The 15,582-nt window shown below is 34.8% G+C and overlaps 3 protein-coding genes and 1 long non-coding RNA gene across 7 annotated transcripts; 3 read left to right on the plus strand and 1 right to left on the minus strand.

The window, feature by feature from the left end:
• Positions 1-404: 404 nt before the first annotated feature.
• Positions 405-3,423, plus strand: LOC140812732 (large ribosomal subunit protein uL3m). The gene is made up of 5 exons (XM_073171084.1): positions 405-873; positions 1,534-1,743; positions 1,973-2,077; positions 2,557-2,670; positions 2,934-3,423. The coding sequence occupies exons 1-5, from the start codon at positions 526-528 to the stop codon at positions 3,105-3,107; spliced, it is 951 nt and encodes a 316-aa protein (XP_073027185.1). The 5' UTR covers positions 405-525; the 3' UTR covers positions 3,108-3,423.
• A 1,507-nt stretch (positions 3,424-4,930) lies between these two features.
• On the plus strand, positions 4,931-6,696 carry LOC140811969 (uncharacterized). Of its 3 annotated transcripts, none has more exons than XR_012113578.1 (3): positions 4,932-5,108; positions 5,285-6,161; positions 6,297-6,696. It is a non-coding gene; the product is annotated as an uncharacterized lncRNA (long non-coding RNA). The 3 variants fall into 3 exon arrangements; XR_012113577.1 differs by having other exon boundaries at positions 4,935-5,610; positions 5,711-6,161; XR_012113576.1 differs by having other exon boundaries at positions 4,931-6,161.
• A 490-nt stretch (positions 6,697-7,186) lies between these two features.
• On the plus strand, positions 7,187-9,144 carry LOC140812016 (rRNA-processing protein fcf2-like). Its single transcript, XM_073170183.1, has 5 exons — positions 7,187-7,549; positions 7,653-7,713; positions 8,283-8,364; positions 8,450-8,561; positions 8,764-9,144. The coding sequence occupies exons 1-5, from the start codon at positions 7,320-7,322 to the stop codon at positions 8,867-8,869; spliced, it is 591 nt and encodes a 196-aa protein (XP_073026284.1). The 5' UTR covers positions 7,187-7,319; the 3' UTR covers positions 8,870-9,144.
• Positions 9,145-9,639: 495 nt separating this feature from the next.
• On the minus strand, positions 9,640-12,589 carry LOC140812619 (pyruvate dehydrogenase (acetyl-transferring) kinase, mitochondrial-like). 2 transcript variants are annotated; one of them, XM_073170935.1, is made up of 6 exons: positions 12,117-12,589; positions 10,936-11,194; positions 10,609-10,789; positions 10,302-10,452; positions 9,984-10,197; positions 9,640-9,840 (listed from the first exon to the last, which is right to left on the minus strand). In XM_073170935.1, the coding sequence occupies exons 1-6, from the start codon at positions 12,363-12,365 to the stop codon at positions 9,782-9,784; spliced, it is 1,113 nt and encodes a 370-aa protein (XP_073027036.1). In that variant the 5' UTR covers positions 12,366-12,589; the 3' UTR covers positions 9,640-9,781. The 2 variants fall into 2 exon arrangements, with proteins under 2 accessions (XP_073027036.1, XP_073027037.1); XM_073170936.1 differs by having other exon boundaries at positions 10,302-10,449; positions 12,117-12,588.
• Between the last annotated feature and the right edge of the window lie 2,993 nt (positions 12,590-15,582).

Below are 15,582 nucleotides of genomic sequence, written 5' to 3' on the forward strand. Positions count from 1 at the left end.
GGTTTATAAGTTTTAAATCGAGTGAATTTTAAATTTAAAGTCAATTAAAATAAATTAAAGAACTCGTAAAAAATTTAGATAATCACAATCCACGAAATCTATTTTTTTCTTTCTTTGCAACTACCTTTACTTATTTTCTACATTAGTTTTTATATTATCTTATGAACTTCAACAAAGAAATCATTCTGAAATTAATATTTATTATCACAAATAATTTTATTTTATTTTTCCCTTTAAAGAAAAAGTTTATGGGAATATATATACATACATTAAATGTTATGTTGGAATTAAATTTGTTGAAAATACGATAAATTTTTATAATATTTTATTATGATAATTACTATTTAAGAAGATTTTCAAAGAATATTAATTAAAAACAATATAAGTTTTGCATGTTTTGGTATTTACTACAACAGAGGGGGGTTTCGATTTCACCTCTAATTAGCTGGCTTTCTTCAACCCTAAACCCTACTCTCCCTCTTCGCATGCGCTCCAATCGAACCTTGAAATCCGACCAAATCTCCCATGTCAGCCGCATCCAGAGGTCTCTTTTCTCGCCTTACCCGCGTCTACATCTGCCGCATATCCCTCACGCAGGCCCCTCCCGAGCCGCCCATCTTCTGCCGCAGTCAGCTGAGAGCATTCACCGCTGAGGCAGAGAATGGTGATCCGGAGAGCTGCCGAGTCATCGAAGCAAAACCCGGGATAATGACCAGAGACTCGAAGAGGACTGGTGCAATCGCCGTTAAGTGTGGAATGACGGCGTTGTGGGACAAGTGGGGCGCCAGGATTCCCATTACCATTCTTTGGCTGGATGATAACATCGTCTCCCAGGTCAAAACCCCCGAAAAGGAAGGCTTTTGTGCACTTCAGGTTCATGAATTACTAACTGCGGTCTTCACCAACCTCCATTTGTTACATTATTTGCCTCTCCTTTTTTTTTTCCTTTTTTAGTTGGTTCCGTTCAATTTGGCAATGCTCCAATTCAACCAATTTGTCTCAGCTTTAGTGTGAGTTTTTACTTGGCTGATCACCGATCACTCTGTACTAATTTTAATTAAGGGATTGTTGTGGCTTACGCGCCACAGCATTATGGCCTTAAACTTGGGTAGCATTCCTTGGATAATCCTAGCTTCTAAATGGAAAGTGTTAGGAATCAGGTGAATTATTTCGAGATTTGATTGTCTAGCTCAGATACTTTCTAGTATTTTCTGTTCCATGTTTGTCAGCATCCGCATGTATGAATTGGTATTGCAATTCCTAAAAACTAAACCAGACGAGATAAGGGGCATTTCTAGTTCTATTTTGAGGTGTCGATTTTGTGCTTCCTCAATTTTTTCTTCCTATGTATTAACTTCTCAGATTAACTCTTTCAAGGGATGTTTTCACCTGAGTTTTGTTGGATTTTTGAATGTAACCTCTATGTATGAACAAGCTGAATAGATGTGTGCTGCGTTCATGTGCTTGGTAATTTTAATTGAAGATCTAGAGTTGCAAATTTTTTTGATTGGCTTCATGTCCGGTGGTAGCTAGATTGGGTGCGGACAAAAGAAAGAGAAGCATTTGAGGATGCCTGAAGTGGGCCATTTCAGAGCGCAGGGTGTGCCCATGAAAAGGAAACTTAGGGAGTTTCCTGTAACTGAGGATGCTCTTCTTCCAGTTGGTACAACTATTGGTGTGCGCCATTTTGTTCCAGGGCAGTTTGTAGATGTCACCGGAATCACTAAAGGAAAAGGGTTCCAGGTGACAGTTTAATTATACTGCATGTGATAAGTGTCATATGCTTTTGTAGTAAGTATATCATTATTTTTCTTTCATATAACCAATTATGTGAATTATCCGCAAAAATATGACCATGTTAAGTTCGTGAAAATTGTACTTCTCGATAAAGTTGTGTTCTTCTATCTGAATATGGCATGCTATGTACAGCATAGGGCTAGTTAAACGGTGACTTCATTTTTTCTGCTTGTAGGGTGGGATGAAACGATGGGGCTTCAAAGGTATGCCTGCATCTCATGGTGCATCATTATCGCACCGAAGTATTGGTTCTACTGGTCAGAGGGATACTCCAGGGAAGGTATAATGTTACAGTCTAGTTGTTTTTAATCTGGTATGATTGCTATTGTATATGTAGCAACTAACATTATCAATTATTCTTTAAAAAAACAAGAATTTCCACTATTTTTTTCTTTATGATATGATAATCTAATGCTTGATATAGCAATTTCACGCAACTTCATATCTAACCGCTATAGTGTCGTTTGGAGAAACCAAAGCTGTTTCTCTAACTTACTTAAGTTGGTCATCCTTTGAAAGAGGAAATGATTTGCTGAAGTCCTAAAAAGCAATAAGTTAGATATGATGTTTGAGCATGAAATATTTGTGACCCAGGAACCTTTTATCAAACAAATTTCTGTTTTAAAAGCATTGGGTTCCGGCCTATAAAGTTGAAGACTTGTTCCAGGGGTTAAAATTTGTTTTGCTACTTTTTATTTTGAATTTTTTTTTGGCGTTTTTTGTACCTGAAACTTGCTATATAATATGATTTTTAAACAGGTATTTAAAGGAAAGAAGATGCCTGGCCACATGGGTGTTGACCAAAGAACAGTAAAAAATGTATGGATACACAAAATTGATCCCGCTAGGAACTTAATGTGGGTGAAAGGCCAAGTACGGTTTTCTTTTCCTTCATATACTCTTCAGTGATCTGAATGCTTGGATCCAAATACATCATATATTATTCCCTACCTTTCTAAACTCAATATTCGTTATTGGAGGTTGAATTTTATTGAAAATATTGTTAAACACATTCTGACAAAATTATCAAATCAGGATATTACAATGTTTATGCAAAATTACTTTGTCATTCTGTCTCATTTTCTTACGCTCTTGTCAATCAAATGCCCTTTTATAGACTCTTGATGAGTTTGCAGGTTCCCGGAGCGACTGGAAATTTTGTTTTCATAAAAGATGCTGTGTACAAGAAGCCAGACACTTCATTGCTTCCATTTCCTACTTATTTTACTCCGGAAGATGAAGATCAAACAACATTGGAACCTTTGATAGCTGACCTTGGTGATGCTGATCCTTTTATGGCCGCGGATTGATCACAACGTTTGCCATGTGTAATGTTTCGCGTTTCTTGTCTCCATGACTAGTGGCAGACTCTATTTCTTGCGGTAAAATTTTGATGAAGCAGACTATGGGCAATGATCATTTTCATTTTACCATACTCGACTAGATAGAGTTACAAGGACTTTAATTCAATCCTATTAGTTTAGAATGTTGTTTCTGTTAATTTGGTAAAAGCGATTAATAAATGTATTGAACCAGCAATCGATCATCAGCCACGGAGGAAAATGGTATCGGAATTCAAAGTCTTTTGCTGTTTGGTTTCAAGTATTCTCTCTATTTCTCTTGGTACTTGTCGTGTCTTGTTCTTCTTGGTTTGTGTATGTATTTTGGAAATTGGTTGTTGCACAAAATAAAGAATGAAAAAGGATAGTAACTCTGATACATCGAATATAAGTTTGATTTGTTTGGTTTGAAGTCTCTTATTGAGTTTTATTAGATAACATATTGGGTTTTACATTTGTTATCATTTTTATTTATATTTATCATATAATTAACAAACATGTTTAGTTAGTTATCGAATAAAATAATTTAAAATTATATCACGATTAAGGTAGATAGGTACGTGTTAGATAGGCTGAGTTCACTCAACAAATATTAGCAAAAAGCAATTATGTGAAATACTGAAACTAAAATGTGTAATGAAATAAATTTATCAAAATTTTTATTCATTGCATTTGGATTTATAAATTTTAAATCTATTGATTTCAAATATATTCAAATGTATTTTTGATATAAGAGACCTAAAATTATAAATTTCGAATCTATATCTATTAATTTTATATGATAATTCAATTTAATTAGGATAAAGTTCAAGGTTCACACAATTTTACTGTAATAAATAATGTCTGAATGTTATGATGAAGATGTCATTTGAAATCCATTCTAATTTAAATTACTAATGTGTAAAATAAGTAATATTTGATTTATTGTTTCAGTAAATGATAAAACTATAATCGGAAAAAAAATCGAATTTATCTTTACAAGTAAAGTACAGTGTTCCTGTAAAATATCCCAAAGACAATATTTTTATTAAAACCAGTTTTTTCGGTAAAATTTATTGGAAATTTATAAAATGAGTTATTTGAAATAAAATTATTATTATTTTATTGAATAATAATTAATTCAATACAATAATAATAACATAAGGCAGTGTTTGGTTGGTAGGATTAGATGGGTTTATTTTTTTTAACTCACCTAATCACTCGTTTGGTACGCGTGATTATTTAATCAAGTCAATCCCTCCTATGAATGATTAGGTTATATTAGGTAGGTTAAAATAATACCTCCTCACCTCAAGGATTATTTATCCTACTCTTAATTCATCCTATTTTTCCAATTTTACCCTTCTCCTAAATTCAAACTCACCACCACTTCCCTCCACCGACAGCCCACCGACCCCCGCCGACCGCCGTCATCGCCGCCGTCGACCGCCGCCGCTAACGCCGACCACCGCCGTCAACCGTCGCCGACCGCCAACCGCCACCGCCGCTAACGCCGACAACCGTCGCCGATTCCGGCCGGTCACCTCCGGCTGCCGCTTCCGGCCGACGCTGGATGCCGCCGGAACGCCGCCGGCCGTCGGAGCATCTCCGTTGCCGGAGTAAAGAAAAAAAATTAAAGAAAAGGACAATTTCGTCATTTCATTAAAAAATTCAAAATTATCTCATACTTAAAAATCATACCAAACATAATACTATTTTACGTCATATATTATATTTCTATCACAATCATTTTTTTATCATTTACATACTAATCATTAGTTTATCCTATCCTTCCAACCAAACTTAGAAACCCTTTGAAAAAGAAAAGAAACCTAGAAAGCCATGTCCACTTACAGAGTCATCACTCGTTTCTTTCAACCCGATCCGACTCAACCCAAGTAATGATAATAATTAATTTCAAGAAAATCAGAATCTGATCAGCAGATGCACGTGGAAATCCTCTTTCCTGGTTTTGTGACCTGAAGTTTCGAGGTAAGAAAATCCCATAAACATCTTTTCCGGCATAGTTTTGTGTAATATCTTGGATAGTCGCTATAATAATTTTTGGGTTGTATTATTTGATGGGTGTTTGTGTCGATGAAAATGTTGAATAAGATAGTATAAAATTATGAAGTTTTTGGATTGAGGTGAACTTGTGATGCTGTCAGTGTTTGGTGAAATATTGCTCCGGAGACTTTTGTGACTTTAGGACTGCCGCTGCTCGCTGGATGAGGTGGTTCTGATTGACAATCAATGGAGCTCATTATTTCACCATCGCCTCTATCTGGCTGCTTATTTCCTCAATCCATCTTTCCGTTATCGTGCAGATTTTATTCTGGTTGGATCTGGAAAATGTTAAAAACCGGTTTTCTTGGCATTTTTCTAATGTTTGTTTATTTGCATCTTGTAGCATCCCGATGTTATACGAGGCCTGAATGCCTGCATTGTTAGATTAGAACCAGACAAAGCTAGAAGGGTCTCAGCATCCATGCAGGTGTGGGCAATACTTGTTTATCACCTTTGTATTCTAAAGGAAGAGTTCTAACCTTGTTTGCATGTTCATATTCTTCTAATGTCTTGATTTACTGTGCCAGATTTCCGACTTTGGTTCTGCAAAAGCTGATTTTGGAACTGATTTGGCTATCAGTACCAGATCAGATTGAGATAGTCTAATCAAATTACATGTCCAAGTGTATTTCCACGAACAAAAATCTTCTTTTTCTTCAGCTGCTTGGTGGCAAAAACATGGGATAAATTGTTTGGAGCTGCAACAAATACCCGTCCGTATATTAAGTCAAACTTGCTCGTCTTTTGGGTGTGAGCATAACTGGAGTATGCATGATCGGATCTATGGAGATAGACACAATCGATTGGCGCAGACAAGATTGAACGAGGCTATGTATGTTCACTACAATTTGAGGCTTCGTGAGCGCCAGATAAAGAAAAAGGTCAAGCGACTCAGTGTCTCTTGACAGTGTTCTACAAGAAAGTTCATTGTATGATTGGGTTGCGGAGACAGAGAAACAAGCATTGCAAGAAGATGAGGTACGTACCCCTTTAGGACTTGCTCTCCAGGCATGTTAATTTGATAGTATGCACGTAAGTTGCCCGTGACCAACTTTCATCATAATTTTTTAGTGCAACTTCTAACTTTTTTTCTCGAGCACCCTATTTCAACAGGCAACAACCCTTTTTACTGACATGGAACTTGGGGATGCATACGAGGATGATTTGCTGGAGTTCGACGAGGGATCATTAGAGATGGCATCACTTACAGATATGGTAGAACCATTGAACGTTCGGACTGATGCAACTTCAGATGATGATCAAGATCTTAACTTTCTTGATGATGACGACGAAATGACCGATTATTAGTAGCATTCTCAGCTCACATTAATCAATTAGTGTATCCTAAGCTGATGTAAAGTGCATTATGCTTGTTTTTTCCTATTATCTTTTTTAGTGTATATGTATGACTTTGCTGCTCTGTAAGTTGTGAAGTTACTGTGTTGGCCAAATTTGTAAAAACATGTTAATAGAAAAAAGTGGGGAAAATGATGATCTTAGTCCCGTACTTCAATACATTTCAAATTGACGTTTTTGATTCCTTAATTTCAAAAAGTGACATATTAGTCTTTATTGTTATTTTTAACCATAAAATTAGGATTAAAAAAGTTTCATTGAAATATTAAAACCAAAAATATATTGTTAGTAAGAATAATATGATAAATACACTCATAGTGATTTTATTTATTTTATCATAAAATATTTGAAATGATTTTTAGATAAAATTTTAGCATTGTAAAAAAATAATGTGTAAAATGATTTGAAATTTTCATTAGCAATTTTGAAATAGGTGAAATTTTGATGGAAAAAACAAAAATGATGAAAAGGATATAGTAATTGGGAAAGCCTTTTTCTTTTGGGAGTATTTTTGTTTATGTTTTTTTTTAAAAAAAATTAAGTTCAAACAATTTTTTTTTGAATAATTTGAATTGAAAAAAATAATTTTTTTTAAAAAAGTCAAACCAAGAAATCTCTTTGACTTTACTCAAGTGACAACAACATTGTCTTCTCAAACTAAACCCTAATTTACAAAGCCCTGCGGCTACGCCCTAAAAATTGTTCCTTAATTGACCTTTTCATGCGAAATTTCCAAAATTCTCCTGTTCTGAAATCTGAAACATCTCCAGCGATTTGGCAATGTCTGAAGACAAAGCGTTAATTGGGCTTTCATGGCAACCTAAAATCCCCTTGTTAAAATCGTCATCTCCAAAAAACGAAAGCTCTTCGTTTAAAAGCAATGCTGGATTATCTTCCCTCTACAAGCAAAATCCTCAGCTCGTAGATGGCCTTTTTGTTCCACCGAATAACCCCAGATATCTGAATAAACTTTTTAAGAAACAACTCAAGGACACCGCTGGCAACAATTGGTACCTAGTACTTTTTTTATTTGGTTTCAATTTGCTCGTTTTGTAGTTTATGGGCAGGAAAAAGATAACTTCATAACGTGGGTTGGCCTTAAATTTGTTACAGGTTTGACATGCCTGCTCAAACTATTACTCCGGAGCTGAAAAAAGATCTCCAGCTATTGAAGGTGATCCCCTCCTAACCACAGTCTTCTTTTCATATATTTCCTTCAAAAACCAGGACTTTTGATACTCGTACAGTTGCATATTGTGTCGAAAATATTGTGTTCCCAGCAGTTTTCCAATAAACTAAAAGCTGATAGCATTCTGAAATGATATAATTTTCTAGACTAATGCGTATCTGGCAAAAAAAGGGGGAAATATTACACTTTAGGCCAACATTAGTTCACCCTTTTCAAGAACGTGATTTTCATTTGACTATTGTTCTTGTCTGGCCTATTTTAAGGTTATTCAGCTCTATGTAGGATATTAACTGAATTGGTTGGAACTCAATCACCGTTCTTTATTGATTCTGTTGGTTCTGTGACTAGTTCAGGCTTCCAATTTTGAGAATCAATGAAAAAAAGTTTTGAGTTTTTGCTGGATTTCTGCTTAATAACTTTTTGAATGGTTCCTCAGCTAGTGTTAACAGGGAAACCAATATTGGTATAATGTCTTGTTTCCTTGTTGGTGGGTATCAATATATCTATTTGCAAGAATTTTCTTGATAAGAAATTGTCTTTTATGATTGTTGCAGTTGAGAAGTGTCATTGATCCAAAGAGACACTATAAGAAGGGCGATTCAAAATCAAAAACACTTCCCAAGTATTTTCAGGCAAGTTGATTGTTTATGTAAGAAACGTGACATCTAAATGATCGTTATCGTTTCTAAGCTATTGAGTCACATGATAATTTATCAGGTAGGTACTGTCATAGAGTCGGCAACAGAGTTCTACACAGGCAGGCTTACTAAGAAAGAGAGAAAAGCCAGCCTTGCTGATGAGCTGCTATCAGATAGAACCCTTGGAGACTATAGGTACCTGGTGTTTGCCCGATTTGCAAATATTTTTTGTTTTTGCGTGGAGGTGCTGCTAAAACAAGGCATTGAACCCATTACTGATTTTTCTTACTCCTGCATTGCCAAGCAGTTTCTTTGGTATTAAGGTGAACAAAGCAGGAGGCCATGCATCATGGTTGGGTCGGTCATATTGATTTTCTGAAATTCATATTTTATGCAGGAAACGCAAAGTTCGAGAAATTGAAGAAGTAAATCGGCCAGCTGGGGTGGGCAAATGGAAGATCAGCAAGACAGGAAAGCGGAAGTTGAAGAAAAGAAAGCTCTAGTATAGTCATAATTTTAAACGGCGACCATTTTTATCATTAATCAGCTTTGCAGCAGCTTGTTCTGTGCATTGTTATTTTAAATGGTTATCTCTAGTTGAGATGCTCCCATGCAACAGTGTCTGTTCCCATTATTATTATTATTTTGAAAACTTAACTGAAATTAGTGTAAAAATTCTTGATACTTTTTTTCTAGTTCTTAGGATATCTTATGATTAATAGTACTGATGAACTCTGCAGTCGGTAAAAATTGATGAGCTGCAAAGATCTAACCTCGAGTTTTGTGTTTCTAAATTATGTAATGATCTGGCAGAGACCGCAAATTGCGGAGTAAAGCATTTGATACTTGAGAATGGTTTTGGTGGCAACAGACATTGATTTTGAAGCTTGATGTTAAGACATCAAAGTTCAATCAGAAATAGATTCAAATCAGCTGCTTAATTAAGCTCGGCAAGAGAAAATGAATCAGGACACGTATGCCTCGAATAAATCTATGTACAGAGTGTATTCAAAATATGACATTCTTTCTAGTTCAATTTAATAAATGGTTCAGTATATGTTGGATTGGGGAAACAGGTTCCGCATGTGAAAAAAGATACCTAAAATACATTATATATGGGAACAAGAGAAGTCTGAGAAGTTATAAAACCAGAGATTGGTATTTTGTATGTATACTATCATTATGTGAGCAGTTTTAATCGTAAGGGAGAATATGATTTAATTCTGGTTTAATAAGGTATAGAAATAACAGAAACCGGTAAAAATTCAGAAACATTAAAGTAATACGCAACTAACAAGTAAAAACAATCATTTCTACAAAAGATTTAATTTTAATCAACAATAAGGTGCACTTTAGATGTGCCAGTATTTATGGAAGCTCATCTGTTTGACATTCATTTGCGGTAACTTTGGCCCTCAAGGCAGAGGTTCTTGAGAATCTCCCAACCGGGACAAATGGAGGTAAGCATCTGTTCCTGTGATGAAAACAAGATGTTAGTCGAGTTTGAGATGGGATTATATGTTACCGAAGCAACCGGGGCAAATGGAGGTGAGCATCTGTTCTGTCAAGGCCCGCTGACTCGGCCCGGTTATTAAATTGTTAGAGAAAAGGATTTACCATATCCTTCCATGGAGATAATTTGCAGATCCCCTCCAAAGTACTTGGCATAAAGACGGCTAATGGGAAGACCATAACCATAACCTGCCATAGTTGTTACTGTTTCAAGGTCCATGTCGGACTGCTCATCCAAGGGGTTCTTTGCAGTACTGTAGAGATACGTAAAAATTTTAGGAAGGCCGCTTCTAGGTATTCCACCTCCTTCATCAGATACCTATGGAGCACAAAGAATCAACAACCACAATTACATCAGATAACTACAGGGAAATAGTAGATTCTCAATCAGGAATTGCGAGAATGTAAGAGGAAAACACCTACCTTTATTGTAACATCTTCCAGTCCATCAGCAACAATTATTCGGACAGGAGGTGGAACCTTGTCAGAGTCCATATATCGCTCTTGAACAGCACGAAGAGAATTCTTAACCAATTCAAAAACCATCAAATGCAAGTGTGGCGGTACGTACCTGCTTTAAAAGAAGATATGGTTACAGTAAATAGAGGTAAAATCTGAAGAGAGAAACTTCCAAAAGTTCAAAGATTTTCTGGGAATGTATAAAGGCAACGACACACAGCCAAAAACATATTTAATTTTTTTTAAAACTTGACCTAATTGGTTAACTTACGGAAACTTAAAATTTGGGTCTCCGTAGATATTAACATCTGGTGCACTGCCATACTCCCGCAAGCAAATGGAACGGGCATCCTCGCTAGCATGTGTCGCAACTTCAACCGGAGACATTTTGGTATGTATATAACCGACAATATCAGGAGTTGGATTTGGGTCGTGCAAGGCCACGTGTTGCCCTGAGCTCAACATAATTTTGCATGGAACATGAATAGTTTAGCTCATTAATGCATACCAAAACTATAATCAAATTTGCGATAGTGGATATTCCAAGTAAATAGCAAAACAAGAGATGCGCAGGCCAACTCAAGAGGAAGAGGCTAACCAATGAGCATACGAATCCCAATTCGAGACATATAGAATCGATCCAAAAACTGATGAATTTCCTCCAGATTCCCATAATCAGTTTTAGGATTCATATCTTTCTTCAACTGCTGCACTCCCAAAGCCATCATAGGGACCACATTGTTGTGCCTGACTTTTATCATCTTAATCATTTGTGTAAAATCCAACTCATCAGTCTTATCCTTAATATCCATAAAGGATCTAAGGTCACGGAAAGAATCCAGATACCAATCTCTTACCTGGCAAACGAAAAAAGAAAATATGACACAATGTCACTGCTTTAACAGGCTTCGTCCTACAATTACTGCCCAGCTAATTTCAGTGGCGGGATCGGAAATACATATGGGCAGGCAAAATTAAAAACTAGGATTTTCTAGTACTCAAGGGAGGCAGAATCTCGCTTTCACACTAGATTTTATAAGAAAATAAGCATATATATGGGGAAGTGAAAGTGGGAGGTGACACCATCCCAGAACCTCCCCTCTCTGCCACTGCAGCAGCTAATGATCGATATTACAATGCTATTCTACACACAAATTCAACCACAGAGCCAAAATGGGAATTGGGAAGGAAAAACCAAGACAAAACAACAACAGATGAACTATACACAATCCAGAACAAATAGTCCAGTATCCATAGGATAGATTTAAAATAAAATAAAATAAAATCATATGAAGCTAGAAAAAGAGCAGGTATCTCATCCACTACATAGCAGTAACAGCACACATTAACTCTCGCAGAGTGAACAATTAACGAATAATCACATCAAAAGGCACTAGTGATAATTTCCATTCTCAAAAGCGCCTTGTATATAGGAGCTTGGAAATCGTAAATTAAATGCGTAGAGAGAATATTCAGACCGACTTAAAAAAGAAACGAAAGAAAAAGAGAGAACATGTAAAGAGTCAACTCAGTCCTTGCACATGGTCTGCCAATTTTCTACACTAGACCTCCATAGTCAAACCAGACAATAAAATAAACAATCCATTCCAAATTCCAGTTCCCCAACGCAGAATAAGGAAAGAAAAAAATGGAATCGATCATCACAATACAAACCCATATCAACACTTAACGATACTTAAGATATGCATCATTAAAGGGATATCCTACACACATGGTCGAAAAGAATTCAGCTGGAATTGTTCACAGAAAATAAATTACCTTGATAACAGCAGGTTTAAGGGACAAGCCATAGGGAAGGGACTGGAGTTCAATAGCACGGCGAGCGATCCGGATAGGCAGCTCCTTGTGGAGGAACTGGGCGGAGATGAGTAGGTTTCGAGCAGTAGGTCGGGATCCGAATTTCATCATGTAGCGGAGACTGACCCCAGTCTGCTTCATGCTACCCCATTTCTGCACCTCCTCGACGAGCCCCTTGGAGAAGCCCTCCCAAGCCTTCTTAGCAGCCATTACCAGCAAGAAAAAGAAATCGAAATCACCCCAACACCACCGGATTATCGGGAAACAACATGCAAGAAACGAGGAGAAATCGAAGGGGGAGGGCGGCGTACACGAGACGATGGCTAGTTAGCAGAGGGAGTTACATATATACAGTGTTTACAGTTAAAACAGAAATGAGGTTGGTTTTTAGAGAGAGAATATGCATTCTACTTTTTTGGGGAGACGGGTGGGGATGGCCATTGATGAAAAGTGGGGCTAGACTAACCCATGTTGAGTTAACTCGTACCTATTCGGATAACTTCTTTTTTTCAGAAACTTGAAATTTTTACTCGTCAAATAAATTATAAGTTATTGATTATTTGGATATGTTCGAGACACTATACTTTTGAAAAAATACGAATATATGCCATCAATATATAAAAAAAATTCATTATTTGATAAAGATTTGAAACTTGAAAGTTAAATTTTTTCTGCGTCTCAATTACGATTATATCATATCTACCACCTAAATATGTCTCGTTTTAGAGTTGGTTTCTTCTTAAACAGTCTTATGTGTTTATATATGTAAGATGAGTCACTCAACTCGATCCATACCTACAATGAAAAGTAATAATTTTGATATAAAAATAATATTTTTTTATGAGTTGAGTCAGATCAGAGATCTGTCTCATAAAATTTATTTTTGAGACAATCTCACACAAAATTTTGTCAGTTCGATCTATATCCATTGAAAAGTAATCATTTTCGCTTTTAAATTGGATGATGTCAGGATAAATGTCTTCAACCAATTTATTTGACTATTTTAGATTAGTTATTATGTTGTGTTATTAATGTGGGACTTTTTTTATTTTTATTAATGTAGGACTTCTTGATCTTTTGTGACATAATTTACAAAGTGAAGTTAATATATTGTAATTACGGGTCAAGATATGTCACATGCGTCTCAACTATATTCAAATACGCAGAATCCAATAGTTGTTGTTTATCGATATATTATAGGTTTTAAATCGAAATTCTCTTCTCTCGATCTAATTATTAATTATTTCAAAATAATATTTATATTATATGCACATACAACACATGTGTTCCGTCTATAATTATTCTAGAAGAAATATGTTATATATTATTTGAAATGTAACAATGCCACGACTAAAAACATCAATATGTCAGAACTAGTATTTTTGATAATCACCAAATCTGTCTTCGTCTCCCATCTTTCTGAATCGGAGCATATTTGCTTGCCATTAGGTGTCAATATTAATTTTTAAGAATACCTTCAAAAACACGACTTTTGGGATGAGTGATTTTATATTTTATTGTTCAATACCTTCAAAAACACGACTTTAAGAATACCTTCATATATATATATATATATATATATATATATATATATATATATATATATATATATATATATATATGAGTGATTTTATATTTTATTGTGATGTATTATCTCAATAATGTCCTCCCACCATTGAATACGACGAAGATGCATTTGAATTGAGTAATTTGAAATCTATTATTTTGAATGTATTTTTGTTGTTTGGATAACTCAAACAAATGATATTGAAATAAATCTCCTACTTATTTATATTGTAAAAAAAATGGTATTAATCACAATGCACAAGGAATTTCTAATGTATTTTCATTGTTTTGAAAAGTGTGTTTCAGAAAAGAAAATCGGTGCTTTCTTAAGACAAACATAGATATATAATGTAGATCTCATATTTAGTAGTACTACGAAAAATATGTGTGTTGCACACATAAACGTGTTGTTTCGACGAAAAGTAATTATTTAATTGCATTAATTTTGTGTTTATTTGAACATTGACATGATGAAAATGTACGTGTACATGTACGTTAACACATTAATAATTCGATATTTTTTAATAATCTTATTTTGTATCCATCATTTTCTCACGATATTAATTTTTTTTCATCATCTTTGTTTTGAATGCTTGTAATTACTTAATAAATTGTTATAAATGATTTGTATATTTTTTCTATGATATTATCATCATCTTATTTTAATTTCAATTGTTGCAATTTTTCACCTAATAGATTCGATTTATGCTTCACGTCACATGAAAAATATAAATATATTTTTAATGTGGTAGAACAATCATCGTACTCCTCGGAGCCACACGCAGCGATCAAAACAATACATTAAGGAAAACATTGTTATAAAAATATCGACATATTATTTGAGACAATAAAACTAAATGTTTAGCGATTATACTACAAAATATTAAAGTTTTTAATTAATTTATCATTTCGTTTCTAGTTTCCAAAAATAAGGAATCCACATTGAATCGTAAGATTATGATTCCGGATTCGGTCTTGGAACTAAAACAAAAAATATTGCGATTTTGATTTTTAAGAAATTGTTCCCTTTCGATTCCACAGTTTTATGAAGAACTGTGTTCGGGTTTGCATTTCGACTCTTGATGCCTAAAATTTTAGTTATGTTAGTAGATGTTTATTCAATCGGTATCACTCATTTTCAAATTTATTTCACTTGGACTCCTTTCAAAACATGGATCATTCTCTCCGATAACATGGATTATATTTTTATTAGAACTATTCTTCTAAGTTTAACATCAATCCACATTCGGGGCCTATTAGAAATATTTTACATATCCACAGAAATCAACACATGTCATTTTTTTTTTTACTTTTTCTATGTTTTCTGTTAAGATCAAAAGATTTGTTTAAAGGAGATGAATAAATAATCTCAATTAATTCTCACATTAACTCGTTTAGGTTACCAATACTGAATTGAAATTATTGTCGGTTAAACTTCAGTTAAACTAGTAGTTGGGTACTATATGAAATAGGCTCATTAAAATGATTGAACAATAAAAATGACATGCTGAAAAGCAGTTAGTCTAGCAAAACTGAATGTAAAAGTAAGTGCACAAACAATTGTTTATGTGCGTTTCGAGATATGAACGACTTCGAATATTTCGTAATTACCACCAACTTCAGGAAAACTTGTCACTGGTCTATTGAAACTCTTAGAAAACTCACAACTTAACCAATATGACTAGTAAAACTCTTAGGCACTGTTTGCTACACGGGATAAGGGTGTGATTGATAAATAATCCGTCTTATCCCACGTTTGGTATGTTTTTAAAAAACCCATGATAATATCACGAGCCCTTACTAAGGATAAAACATCCTTAGTAAAAGGTGTGATAGTTTTAATCTAATGATAAAATATACT

This window comes from Primulina eburnea, chromosome 14, assembly GCF_022965805.1.
Source record: "Primulina eburnea isolate SZY01 chromosome 14, ASM2296580v1, whole genome shotgun sequence".
Lineage (NCBI taxonomy): Eukaryota > Viridiplantae > Streptophyta > Magnoliopsida > Lamiales > Gesneriaceae > Primulina > Primulina eburnea.